The following is a 13,140-nucleotide window of genomic DNA, read 5'->3' as shown; positions in this document are numbered from 1 at the left end:
GGTGAGTGGAGCGGTAAAATGAGCGAGTGTGATATACATAGCACGCATGTCGTAGCTTTACGTTCGCTGCTTTACACGATATACAGTGGGACCAGTGTACATCCTGGTTTTCTCTGAGACACACAGCTGGCATCAATAGACGGGTGAAAGTATGAGATCCCCAAACTGGCACCACAGCTGCTAATGGACTAGCTCTCCTTTTGGGTGAAGAATCTCAACATGAATCAGATAGTCAGATGTCAAATAGAATATTGTTGAATGTTGTCTCGGGAAGTATCTTGCTGGCCAACATATTCCACCCAGACTTCCTGCCCCTTAGGAAAACTAGGCAAACAGAATGTCTTTCACATCTAGTGGAGCTCATCGATATCACCATCAAAACACTGTTCAGTCACATTAGTGTGACCACTAGCCAATGGCCTGAACAACCACCTTTTGCAGCGCAAACAGCTGCGAGATCTGCGAGGTACCGATAAGGATGTTGACCCAAGTCAACTCGAGCGTCGTGGTCAGCTGGGCTGGATTACTCGGTTCCGCGGCGTAAACAGCCCATCAAGATTGTTCCATAGATTCTCGATCCGGTTTAAATCTGGGGAGTTTGATGGTCAGACGGTACAGTAATCTCATCCTGGTCTTCTTCGAACCGGGCCACCAAATCTTTTGAAGCCCATAGATATCACCATAAAAACACTCTTCAGTCACATTAATGTGACCACTTGCCAATGGCCTGAATAACCACCTTTTGCAGCGCAAAAATCTGCGAGATATGCGAGGTACCGATAAGGATGCCGAGCCAAGTCGACACCAGCACCGTGGTCAGTTGGGCTGAATTTCTCGGTTCAGGATCTGTGGCACAAACAGCCGATCAAGGTTGTCCCACAGATTCTCGATCGGTTTTAAATCTAGGAGTTTGATGGTCAGACGGTACAGTAATCTCATCCTGCTGCTCTTCGAACCAGGCATGTACAGTACAATCTGTGTTACATGTTGCATTGTCATGCTGGTAGATGCCGCCGTGGCAAGGACAAAACCACACTGCACGTTGGGGGTGCACATGGTCCATTTGTGTTGATTCACTGTGCCTTACAGGATGAAAGATCGCCCAGTGTATCAGTGTATACCACGAAAACATTCCCCAGACCATTAGCCTCCATCTTACGGCACGGAGCCATCCGACGATTGTTTCAAGGTGTTTGCCCTCAGTCCGAAGGAGCATAAAAAGTGGTTCCTTTGAAAAGGTCACCTGTCGGCACTCAGTGGACGCCCACTTGCGGTACTGAATCGCAAATTGCAGCCTTCGTCGCCGATGAACAGCAGTTAACATAGGTGCATGAACCAAGCGCCCGTTGCGAAGGTCCATACGCAGCAACGGTCGCTGAACGGTAGTAGAGGAGACACTGTTCGTAGCCCATCGGTCCCTCTGGTCGGTCAGTTGCTCAAAAGCTGCCCGTCTATTCGTCCGTTAATTTTTCCCCTGCCGCCGTTCACCCTTCTCATCTACTGCCCAAGGTGCACCACTGTTGCCTCTGCTACGCTTTCGGATAGTGCCATTTTGCCATTCACAGTATAGCTTTGGATGTCGGATAAATCGTTCCGTTTTCACAATACGACTGCGACCGTACTGTTTTATGCGTCGCTTGATATACCCTCCACTGCCAGTTCTGCCACTTGCCCTCTGTTATTGGTTATTGAAGGTTGACTTCGAACACAGGCGGTGGTTACATTAATGTGACTGGGCCGTGTAATATCGGCGATTTTGAATACTACTTCTGGCAGTAATGTTGTTGTTGTGGTCTTCAGTCCTGAGACTGGTTTGATGCAGCTCTCCATGCTGCTCTATCCTGTGCAAGCTTCTTCATCTCCCTGTACCGACTGCAACCTACATCCTTTTGAATCTGCTTGGTCTCCCTCTACGATTTTTACCTTCCACACTGCCGTCCAATACTAAATTGGGGATCCCTTGATGCCTCAGAACATGTCCTACCAACCGATCCCTTCTTCTAGTCAAGTTGTACCACAAACTTCTCTTCTCCCCAATCCTATTCAATACCATCTCGTTAGTTATGTGATCTACCCATCTAATCTTCAGCATTCTTCTGTAGCACCACATTTCGAAAGCTTCTATTCTCTTCTTGTCCAAATTATTAATCGCCCATGTTGCTCTTCCATACATGGCCACACTCCATACAAATACACTCAGATATGACTTCCTGACATTTAAATCTATATTCGATGTTAACAAATTTCTCTTCTTCAGAAACGCTTTCCTTCCCATTGCCAGTCTACATTTTATATCCTCTCTACTTCGACCATCATCAGTTATTTTGCTCCCCAAATAGCAAAACTGCTTTACTACCTCAAGTGTCTCATTTCCTGATCTAAGTTAGTTGAACCACAGCAAACAGATATAACACTGTTATCACTTTCAGCCATCAGTAGAACGAAAAAGTCCAGGTTGCCACTTATTACTTTTTATTCATTCGATAACTAGTTTCTAGCCGAGAGCCATTTTCAGAGCCGGCCGCATTGGCCGAGCGGTTGTAGGCGCTTCAGTCTGGATCTGCGCGACTCCTACTGTCGCAGGTTCGAATGCTGCCTCTGGAATGGATGTGTGTGATGTCCTTAGGTTAGTTAGGTTTGAGTAGTTCTAACTTCTAGGTGACTGATGACCTCAGATGTTAAGTCTCAGTGTGCTCAGAGCCATTTGAACCATTTTCAGATCATCATAAAAAAGTCGAAAATGGCATTTCCGAAGATGTTAAAAACTGTGCAGTAAACGTTTACAGTGCATACAGATAACTCGACTTTGTTATCATGAACAGAAAATGTGTGTCGGCCAGAATAATTTGCAACTTGGACTGGTTTTCCGTTCTACTGTTTAATAGAAGTTGCTGACCAAAGCTACTCCATGATGCTGGAAATTCGTACTTTCAGCCATGTTTCACATGCGAGCATAAGTTCGTTGTATGCAGCTATGTCTTCAAATTTTATTGGTATAATGATCGATGCACAAATTATTTGTTCGAAAACAAGTTTTTATTTATAGTATTTACAGGTCGAGCAAAGGAAATTCTGAATATGGACTGTAACATAATAATCGAATCTGTGAAGTGATTATAAAATAAAGGCAGCGAATTGTGTTTGACAAGTTCTATAGGAAAGGACACCAAACCTGGGAATCGAAAGCCATGAAAAACAGACAAAAATCGAGAACGGAGTGGGACAGGATTATAGAACATCTCCGATATTATTGTCTGAATATAGAGCCAGCAGTAAACCAACCATAGAGGAAAAACTGAATGGAAATTAGAGAGAAGAAATAAAAACTGTAGCTGTAAGGTGTACAGATGTTTCGTAATTCTGTTTTGTATGGTAAAGAACCCGGATTTCAGTTAAACGAAATGGACTATGTCTTTAAAACATTTTTTAACGTGAACACCAGTAAAAATAAAACTTAAATAATGGAGTGTAGTCGAACTATCATTCAGCCTATTCAGGGGAAATTATATTAGTAAATGAGTAACTAGTGCAACAGTTTTGGTGGCGGGAAGAGTATTGAGAATATAAAATATACATAGACTGTAACAGCAAGATAGTTTAGGAAGAAGGGGAATAAGTTGATATTGAAAGTAAATTTCAGTCGTAGGTACTATATTTTATTTATTTTTATGGTATGACAGTGGCGTTATAAACAGGCAAACGAACAATACATGCAAGAAGAGAATAGCTTTTACGATACGTGGCGACAAGAGAATGCTGAAGATTATATGCGTAGATCAGATAATTAAAGAAGTGACACTGTCTCCAGTTGGGGAGAAAGAGCGTTGAAAGAATCGTAACATAAGAAACGCACTCAATTAATCTGGAGGAGAAAATAAATTTATTGCATAAATTGACTAAAAGAAGAGAGAGGCTGGTAAAAAAATATCCCGAGTCATCCAGGAATAGTTAATATGTAATGGAGGAAAATGGAGTACTGTGGTGAAAAATTCTAGAGATATGTCAGGACTTGACGACAATTCTACTTTCTCCTGGTTTTATCCAGCGTCTTCACGAAGTCGGCATGATATTTCGGGTTTGAGGATTCTCTGATATTCATTTTCATAACGACCCAAAGCACAAACGCTCACTGGCTGCGCAGATGTCCATCTCTTCATAAAAGCAGGAAGCTCATAAAGGAATGCTCCGCCATAGCATTACGTTCCATGGTTTCGGCATTCTAGTGTGTAAAATGAATGCTGAGGATATCAGAACTTTAAAGAGTTTTATTGACCTCACTACCAAAACAAAAGTTCATTGTTACAATGTACATTTTAGAAAATTTACAATGATGGAATTTTCAACAGGTTTCCGTGAATTATTGTTTAAAGTAACATATTCTACAATGGAGTCGTGATAGACCACCATTTTCTTCAAATCACGCCTTAAGAGGCCACAATTTGCCACTGCCCCACAGTTTGTAGATGCCTTGCATAAATTAGTGGTCCAGTAAGTCGGTAAAAGGCACATACGAACCTTGAAACACAAGACTTAATACTATTACTACATAAAACTTTAAAAAACATAGACTTAACAAAGCTACTAGATTTTATGCCTGAAGTGATAGTTTTATCCGAATGTGCATAATGACAGTGTTGACAACAAGGACAATGAAGCATTGGGAAGGTCATAATTGTATGTGAGGTAATTTTAGTTTTTGTTCTTTAGATTTTGATTCTAGTTTCTCAATAATTATTAACTACACAACAGTCAAAATTGCGTACTGCCGCTAGCTTACTCGTGAAAATTTTGTGGATTAACATTAATAATAATAATCCTAAATCTTAATTAAAATTTCATAACACAAAGTGAGTGCATTATTTTTTACAGGAAATGCAGGATGTTGAGACTTGGTTAAGAACGACTCAAATCTATAAGACTGATGGTTCAGTTAGAAATTAGTTTTTCACAAATATCTACTTTCCTGAAAATTTCGTATCTGTGCTTTGCGTCCTTATGATACACAGTATCTCAATTACTGGGGAATGAATGTCGTGTGACTAGACCCTCCCGTCGGGTAGGGGGAGGAAATTTAGTTGGACCACAAGAACATTTACTTACGTATTAAGAATGCGTGAGCAAGAGGACATGGGGAAAGAGAGAGGGAGAGAGAGAGAGGGAGAGAGAGAGAGGGAGAGAGAGAGAGAGAGAACAAACGCAAGAACTCTTGTTTTCGCGGGGACAGTCATTATGTCTCAGCGAGAGTGTAACAAGACCTTCCTGCCTGTGGCTTCAAAGCTCTGGATTAAGACTAAGCGTTATCTCTAAAACTAGATGACAGAAATGGCGGAAATACTTCAATTAGAGCGCGCGCTCCAAGTTTTCTTCTCTTTTCTGGATTATTGTCTGCCGAAAGATTTAAGAAGTTCGCTGATTGCTGACTCAAGATGGGCCTCGGCGATTGGATGAAGTCGCGCGAGGGCCCGGCGTCCCTTATCTCTGTAATTAAAGAACAACTCCGATTGCAGGCGAGAACTTTTCGTCGTCACTAATTGAATGCAAATTGGGTTAATTTATAAGTCTCACCTCAGTCAAAGACTTTTTGGTATTAGTAATCACAGATTTAAGTCTGTTTTAATAGGTGATTTGCTAATGTGCACTTGCTTTGAGACTTACTGTAGAGCTCATCCAAAAACTGCCTTATGTTGTATTGAGACTGGAACGTTAATAACAAATAATACAGGAAGATAATGAGCATTCTAGCTATCATCGTAGCTAAGGACTATTTGTTGCTTTATTTGTTTAGATCAAAGATACGTTATTGAGCTCAGAAAGGAATTCATTCATTCAATTTCTTCAGGATAAGGAACTAATAGAGGGCAACAAGAAACGCTTCGATGATTAGACTGTCAATGATAAGCAGAGTATTAATGTTTACTCTAACTCTATTAATTTTCGTGTGTATATCTAATGAATGTACAAACTGATTCTCTGGAATTTCCAATTATTTATTGTCATAACAGTTAAATTTAATCTGAAATTAATTATTATTTAACTGAATTCTAGAATTTTCGTTACTGTAAACCATTAACTGAAAATATAAAAATAAACTGATACAATCGATAATTTGAAGCAAAACTTATTCATGGACTCACCGTTGGGCGGCTGCAGAAGACCTGCAAAAGAGAGACCGAGTCTTATTAAATTTGAAATTTGTCAACAAGTGAAGATAGTAAGCAGTAATGTCTGCCCCAAAAGGCATACAATGAAATAAAGAAAACCAGGTCAGTTAGAACAGTGTGAAAACGAATTTTTATCAAACAAAAATGTCTCAGTATTATGCTGAACATTTTGGTTGTCTTCACTAACTATTCCTTTTCATTTTGAAAGAACGTATGTTTCCTTCTCAGGTGAAATAATTGTGTAGTTCTTCGTAATGCAGGAAAAAACTTTCTCGAATGCCTTTTCTGTTATACATTTCTTTTTTTTTCTCTAATTTAAATTTGAGAACTGTCCTCTAACTTCGGTATGATACCTGACATACCAAATGAACCTGAGACCATGGAGACATACCAAGCTTTACATACAGAGTTATATGGTGTAATAGTTACCACATTCACGTCAGCAAGCAGAGTAATGCATAGTATTTGCTCGTCATACTGCAGTAGATCTCACGATGCACACACTTCGATCTAAAAGCACACATCTGGCTACGACGTATACTCTTAATTGTACCACAACTTCTGACAGTATTGTTAATGCTGAACACTTCCAATTGAAATCACGTAAACGTAAATCTTCTCTGTTGTTGTTGTTGTGGTCTTTAGTACTGAGACCGGTTTCATGCAGTACTCCACGCTACTCTATCATGAGCAAGCTGCTTCACCTCCCAGTACGAACTGCAGCCTACATCCCTCTGAATCTGCTTAGTGTATTCATCTCTTGGTCTCCCTCTACGAGTTTTACCCTCCCCGCTGCCCTCCAATACTAAATTTGTGATCCCTTGATGCCTCAGAACATGTCCTATCAACCGATCACTTCTTCTAGTCAAGTTGGGCCACAAACTCCTCTTCTCCCCAATCCTATTCAGTACCTCCTCATTCGTTATGTGATCTACCCATCTAATCTTCAGCATTCTTCTGTAGCACCACATTTCGAAAGCTTCTTTTCTCTTCTTGTCCAAACTAGTTATCGTCCATGTTTCACTTCCATACATGGCAACACTCCATACATATACTTTCAGAAACGACTTCCTGACACTTAAATCTATACTCGATGTTAAGAAATTTCTCTTCTTCAGAAACGCTTTCCTTGCCATTTCCAATCTAAATTTTATATCCTCTCTACTTCGACCATCATCAGCTATTTAGCTCCCCAAATAGCAAAACTCGTTTACTACTTTAAGTGTCTCGTTTCCTAATCTAATTCCCTCAGCATCACACGACTTAATTCGACTACATTCCATTATCCTCGTTTTGCTTTTGCTGATGTTCATCTTATATCCTCCTTTTAAGACACTGTCCATTCCGTTCAACTGCTCTTCCCAGTGATTTGCTGTCTCTGAGAGAATTAAAATGTCATCGGCAGACATCAAAGTTTTTACTTCTGCTCCATCGATTTTAATACCTACTCCAAATTTTTCATTTGTTTCCTTTACTGCTTGCTCATTATACAGATTGAACAACATTTGGGAGAGCCTGGAACCCTGTCTCACTCCCTTCCCAACCACTGCTTCCCTTTCATGTCCCTCGACTCTTATAACTGCCATCTGGTTTCTGTACAAATTTTAAATAGCCTTCCGCTCCCTGTCTTTTACTCCTGCCACCTTCAGAATTTGAAAGAGAGTATTCCAGTTATCATTGTCAAAAGCTTTCTCTAAGTCTACAAATACCAGAAACGTAGTTTTGCCTTTTCTTAATCTAGCTTGTAAAATGAGTCGTAGGGTCAGTATTGCCTCACGTGTTCCCATATTTCTACGGAATCCAAACTGATCTTCCCCTAGGTCGGCTTCTACCAGTTTTTCCATTCGTGTGTAAAGAATTCGTGTTAGTATTTTGCAGCCGTGACTTATTAAACTGTTAGTTCGGTAATTTTCACATCTGTTAACGCCTGCTTTCTTTGGGATTGGAAATCTTATATTCTTCTTGAACTCTGAGGGTATTTCGCCTGTCTCATACATTTGCTCACCGGATGGTAGAGTTTTGTCAGGACTGGCTCTCCCAAGGCTGTCGGTAGTTCTAATTGAATGTTGTCTACTCCCGTGGCCTTGTTTCGATGCAGGTCTTTCAGTGTTCTGTCAAACTCTTCACGCAAGTATCATAACTCCCATTTCATCTTCATCTACATCCTCTTCCATTTCCATAATATTGTCCTCAAGTACATGGCCCTTCTATAGACCCCCCTATATACTACTTCCAACTTTCTGCTTTCCCTTCTTAGCGTAGATCTGGGTTTCCATCTGAGCTCTTGATATTCATACAAGTCTTTCTCTTTTCTCCAAAGGCCTCTTTAATTTTCCTGTAGGCAGTACCTATCTTTCCTCTAGTGAGATAAGCCAATACATCCTTACATTTGTCCTCTAGCCATGCCTGCTTTGCCATTTTGCACTTCTTGTTGATCTCATTTTTGAGACGTTTGTTTTCCTTTTTGCCTGTTTCGTTTACTGCATTTTTATGTTTTCTCCTTTCGTCAATTAAGTTCAATATTTCTTCTGTCACCCAAGGATTTCTACTAGCCCTCGTCTTTTTACCTACTTGATCCTCTGCTGCCTTCACTACTTCATCCCTCAAAGCTACCGATTCTTCTTCTACTGTATTTCTTCCCCCCCCCCCCATTCTTGTCAATTGTTCCCTTATGCTCTCCCTGAAACTTTGTACAACCTCTGGTTTAGTCAGTTTATCCAGGTCCCATCTCCTTAAATTCCCACCTTTTTGAAGTTTCTTCAGTTTTAATCTACAGTTCATAACCAATAGATTTTGGTCAGAGTCAACATCTGCCCCTGGACATGTCTTACAATTTAAACCCTGGTTCCTAAATCTCTTTCTTACCATTATATAATCTATCTTATACCTTTTAGTACCTCCAGGCTTCTTCCATGTGTAAAACCTTCTTTCACTATTCTTGAACCAAGTGTTAGCTATGATTAACTTGTGCTCTGTGCAAAATTCCACCAGACGGCTTCCTCTTTCATTACTTACCCCCAATCCATATTCCTTCCTCTTTCATTACTTACCCCCAATCCATATTCCTTCTCTCTCTTTTCCTAATACCGAATTCCAGTCATCTGCAGAGCTAGTTGGCATATAGACTTGTACTACTGTCGTAGGCGTGGGCTTCGTGTCTATCTTGCCACAACAATGCGTTCGCTGTGCTGTTTGTAGTAGCTTACCTGCATTACCCCTATTTGATTTTGTATTTATAATCCTGTATTCAACTGACCAAAAGTCTTGTTCCCCCTGCCACCGAACTTCACTAATTCCCACTATATCCTGCTTTGACCTATCCATTTCCCTTTTTAAATTTTTTAACCTACCTGCCCGATTAAGAGATCTGACATTTCACGCCCCGATACGTAGAACGCCAGTTTTCTTTCTCCTGATAACGACGTCCCCCTGAGTAGTCCCCGCCCGGAGATCCGAATGGGGGACTATTTTACCTCCGGAATATTTTACTTAAGAGAACGCCATCATCATTTATCCATACAGTAAAGCTGCATGCCCTCGGGAAAAATTACGGCCGTAGTTTCCCTTTGCTTTCAGCCGTTCGCAGTACAAGCACAGTAAGGCTGTTTTGGTTAGTGTTACAAGGCCAGATCAGTCAATCATCCAGACTGTTGCCTCTGCAACTATTGAAAAGGCTGCTGCCCCTCTTCAGGAACCATACGTTTGTCAGGCCTTTCAACAGATACCCCTCCGTTCCGGTTCCACCTACGGTACAGCTATCTGATCGCTGAGGCACGCAAGCCTTCCCACCAACGGCATGGTCTATGGATCAGGGGGGGGGGGGGGGGACTTCTCTATGGCATACAAATTGTTGACAACCGGCTGCTCAGAAGAGTGGCATTTTCAGTTCTGAGGCTATAATTGTTCCTCGTAATAGTTTATGGTGAAAATGCTGTCAGAGGAACGAGTGCTAAAAGCAAGCAATAGTCAGTAAAATCTTAATCCAGCGACATTAGCAATATTTCACAATTTTAAAAGAGGAGGGTGGGTTCGATATCCATGTCAACGACTAAGATGTCTTATCAATTGAAACTTTGACTTATTGTTGGGGGTGCTTGCTTCCCAATCCAAGTGTAAATTTTAATCCGTCTCAGTCCCTTCACCTTCGGTGGTAGGTTATAAAACATCAGAGGTTGTCATTTAATACATTCGTCTTCTGATACTCATAACTTGAACAAAATTTCATACAAGTCAAGGGGAAGGCAACCGTTATCAAAAATTTTGTTTACGCTTTCTCATGTGTTTTGTTCTAAGTATCTTGTAGTATTAGAGATTCACACTGAACCTGGTCACCAAGTTTTGCATTCTTTCGTCGTTCGGAAGCTGGAAAAAAGTGTTTCACATGTTCCTATAATTTAATGTTGATATCGATGGATTTCGTTAGGGTAACCAGAAAAATGAGCCAGAAAATTATGGATTCTACTTTCAGCTGTGAAGGAGTAACAAATGAAAATAAGTGCCCTACATGCCTTAGGATAAGTAACGATGACATTTATGTAAAAACTGGCTGAAGAAGACCCGCTTCACATGGTGTTTGTTCTCATTTGTTTTCTGTGAACATCCAGGTCTTTGGAGAACGTAGAAAGAAATTAACGTTAAAAAATCGTAAAAATTTTAGTATGCCACGCTAAAACGTTCTCCAGAATGCTCAAAGACACTCAGTAGTACTCTTAAATCCACTAAGATATTCAACAATATCCTAATTTGAAATATAGTTCTCTACCGATTACTTCTTAAGAACACCTTAGTTACAGTGATAGTAAATGCTATTCTTACTGGGAACTGAAGTTTATTGAATTGAAAATGCAGTTAAGTGGTTGTGAGCGTGTCCTTGGAATTAATGCTGTTTTATCTTTCTCTTTGCCTGATATTATTTTTGCTTCTATTATATTGTATGACAGCCGTTCTTGTTTCCGCCGGCCGGGGTGGCCAAGCAGTTCTAGGCGCTACAGTCTGGAACCGCGCGACCGCTACGGTCGCATGTTCGAATCCTGCCTCGGGCATGGATGTGTGTGATGTCCTTAGGTTAGGTAGGTTTAAGTAGTTCTAAGTTCTAGGGGACTTATGACTTCAGAAGTTAAGTCCCATAGTGCTCAGAGCCGTTTTTTTGTCCTTGTTTCCACTTTTTAAATTAATATTGGCAATTACTTAATTAATTATTACTAAAATGGCTCTTCCAAATAATCAACTTTAATTCCTTTACTCCATATTAAGTTCTCATCAAAATGGGCTCCTAAGAATTTTAATAATTCCACCTCATTCATTATTTCCTCGCATGTGTTATAAGTAAAGTGTGTCTTTTTAAAATTGCGGGTGGGACCATTCGCAGAAAACCGCTAAATGATATTGTTAGGAACACTGTTTAATATTTCTTTTGCTTCTGTATGCTTCCATTTAATACGAGACTACTGTCATCTGCAAAAAGAACCAATTCCGCTGTTGTATGTTAGATGGAAAATACTTTGCATATATGAGGAACGATAGTGGACATCAGATTGTGCCTTGGGGACCCCCGTACATGATTTCATTCCAGTCAGACTTACGACCCCAGACTATACTTTTTGAATTACTAAGTACAATTTTACTCATATCTTTGGTTAGATATGACAGTGTCTATTGGTTAGCTGTACCATCAGTCCCATAAAACGTCAATTCATGTAAGAGGGTACTGAGTAACATAATCAGTCGTACCTACACATTTTTTTTGGAATCATCAGTCTTCTGATTGGTCTGATGCGACCCGCCATGAATTCCTCTCTTGGGCCAACATCTTCGACTGGCACTTGTACCCTGTGTCCCCAATTATTTGCTGGCTGTATTCCAATCGATGTCTTCCTCTACAGCTTTGGCCTCTACAGCTCCATCTAGCACCATGGAAGTCATTCCATGATGTCCTAACAGATGTCCTATCATCCTGTCCCTTCTACTTGCCAGTGTTTTCGACATATTCCTTTACTCTCCGACTCTGCGTAGAAAATCCTCATTTTTTAACCATTTTCAACATTCGTCTGTAGCACCACATCTCAAATGCTTCGATTCTCTTCTGTTCCGGTTTTCCCTCAGTCCACGTTTCACTACCATACAATGATGTGCTTCAAACGTACATTCTCAGTAATTTCTTCGTCAAATTAAGGTCTGTGTTTAATACTAGTAGACTTCTCTTGGCCAGGAATGCTCTTTTTTCCAGTGCTACTCTACTTTTTATGTCCTCGTTGCTCCCTCCGTCATCGGTTATTTTGCTGCCTAGTTAGTAGAATTCCTACACTTCATCTGCTTTGCGATCATCAGTCTTGATGTTAAGTTTCTCACTGTTCTCATTCCTGCAACTTCTCATTACTTTCATCCTTCTCCGATTTACTCTCAATCCGTATTTTGTACTCAATAGACTGTTCATTCCATTCACAAGATCATGTAATTCTTCTTCACATTCACTAAGGACAGAAATGCCATCAGCAAATCGCTGATATACTTTCACTCTGAAATTTAATCCCACCCATGAACCTTTCTTTTATTTCCGTCATTGTTACTTCGATTGGCAGATTGAACAGTAGGGGCGAAAGAATACAACCCTCCCTTACATCCTTTTTAATGCCAGCCCTTCGTTCTTGGTTGTCCACTCTTATTATTGCCTCTTGACTCTTGTGCACATTGTATATCACCCATCTCTCGCTTTACATTACGACTATTTGGCTCAGAATTTCGAACGTCTTGCACCATTTTATACTGTCGAACACTCTTTTCATGTCGAGAAATCCTATGAACGTGTTTTGATTTCTTTTTCTTTGGTTCCATTATCAGAGGCAACATCAGAATTTCCTCTCTAGTGCCTTTAACCTTTCTAAAGCCAAACCGATCGTCATCTAACACATCTTCAATTTCTTTTCCCATTCTTCTGCATATTTTTCTTGTCAGTTGATTATTAATCGAAATATAAGCGGTG

General features: G+C 40.4%; 1 protein-coding gene across 1 annotated transcript in view; it reads right to left on the bottom strand.

Annotated features, from left to right (window-relative positions):
• LOC126188427 (uncharacterized) overlaps positions 1-13,140 on the bottom strand; it is a 641,976-nt gene that overhangs the window by 92,150 nt on the left and 536,686 nt on the right. The window contains exon 5 of the mRNA XM_049930030.1: positions 6,135-6,155. Coding sequence (XP_049785987.1) covers positions 6,135-6,155 — 21 coding nt within the window. The remainder of the gene's footprint in view (positions 1-6,134; positions 6,156-13,140) is intronic.

Source organism: Schistocerca cancellata, chromosome 5 (assembly GCF_023864275.1).
Source record: "Schistocerca cancellata isolate TAMUIC-IGC-003103 chromosome 5, iqSchCanc2.1, whole genome shotgun sequence".
NCBI lineage: Eukaryota > Metazoa > Arthropoda > Insecta > Orthoptera > Acrididae > Schistocerca > Schistocerca cancellata.
Note: the sequence above shows the minus strand (reverse complement) of the source record. Positions and strands in the feature narration are given on the sequence as shown.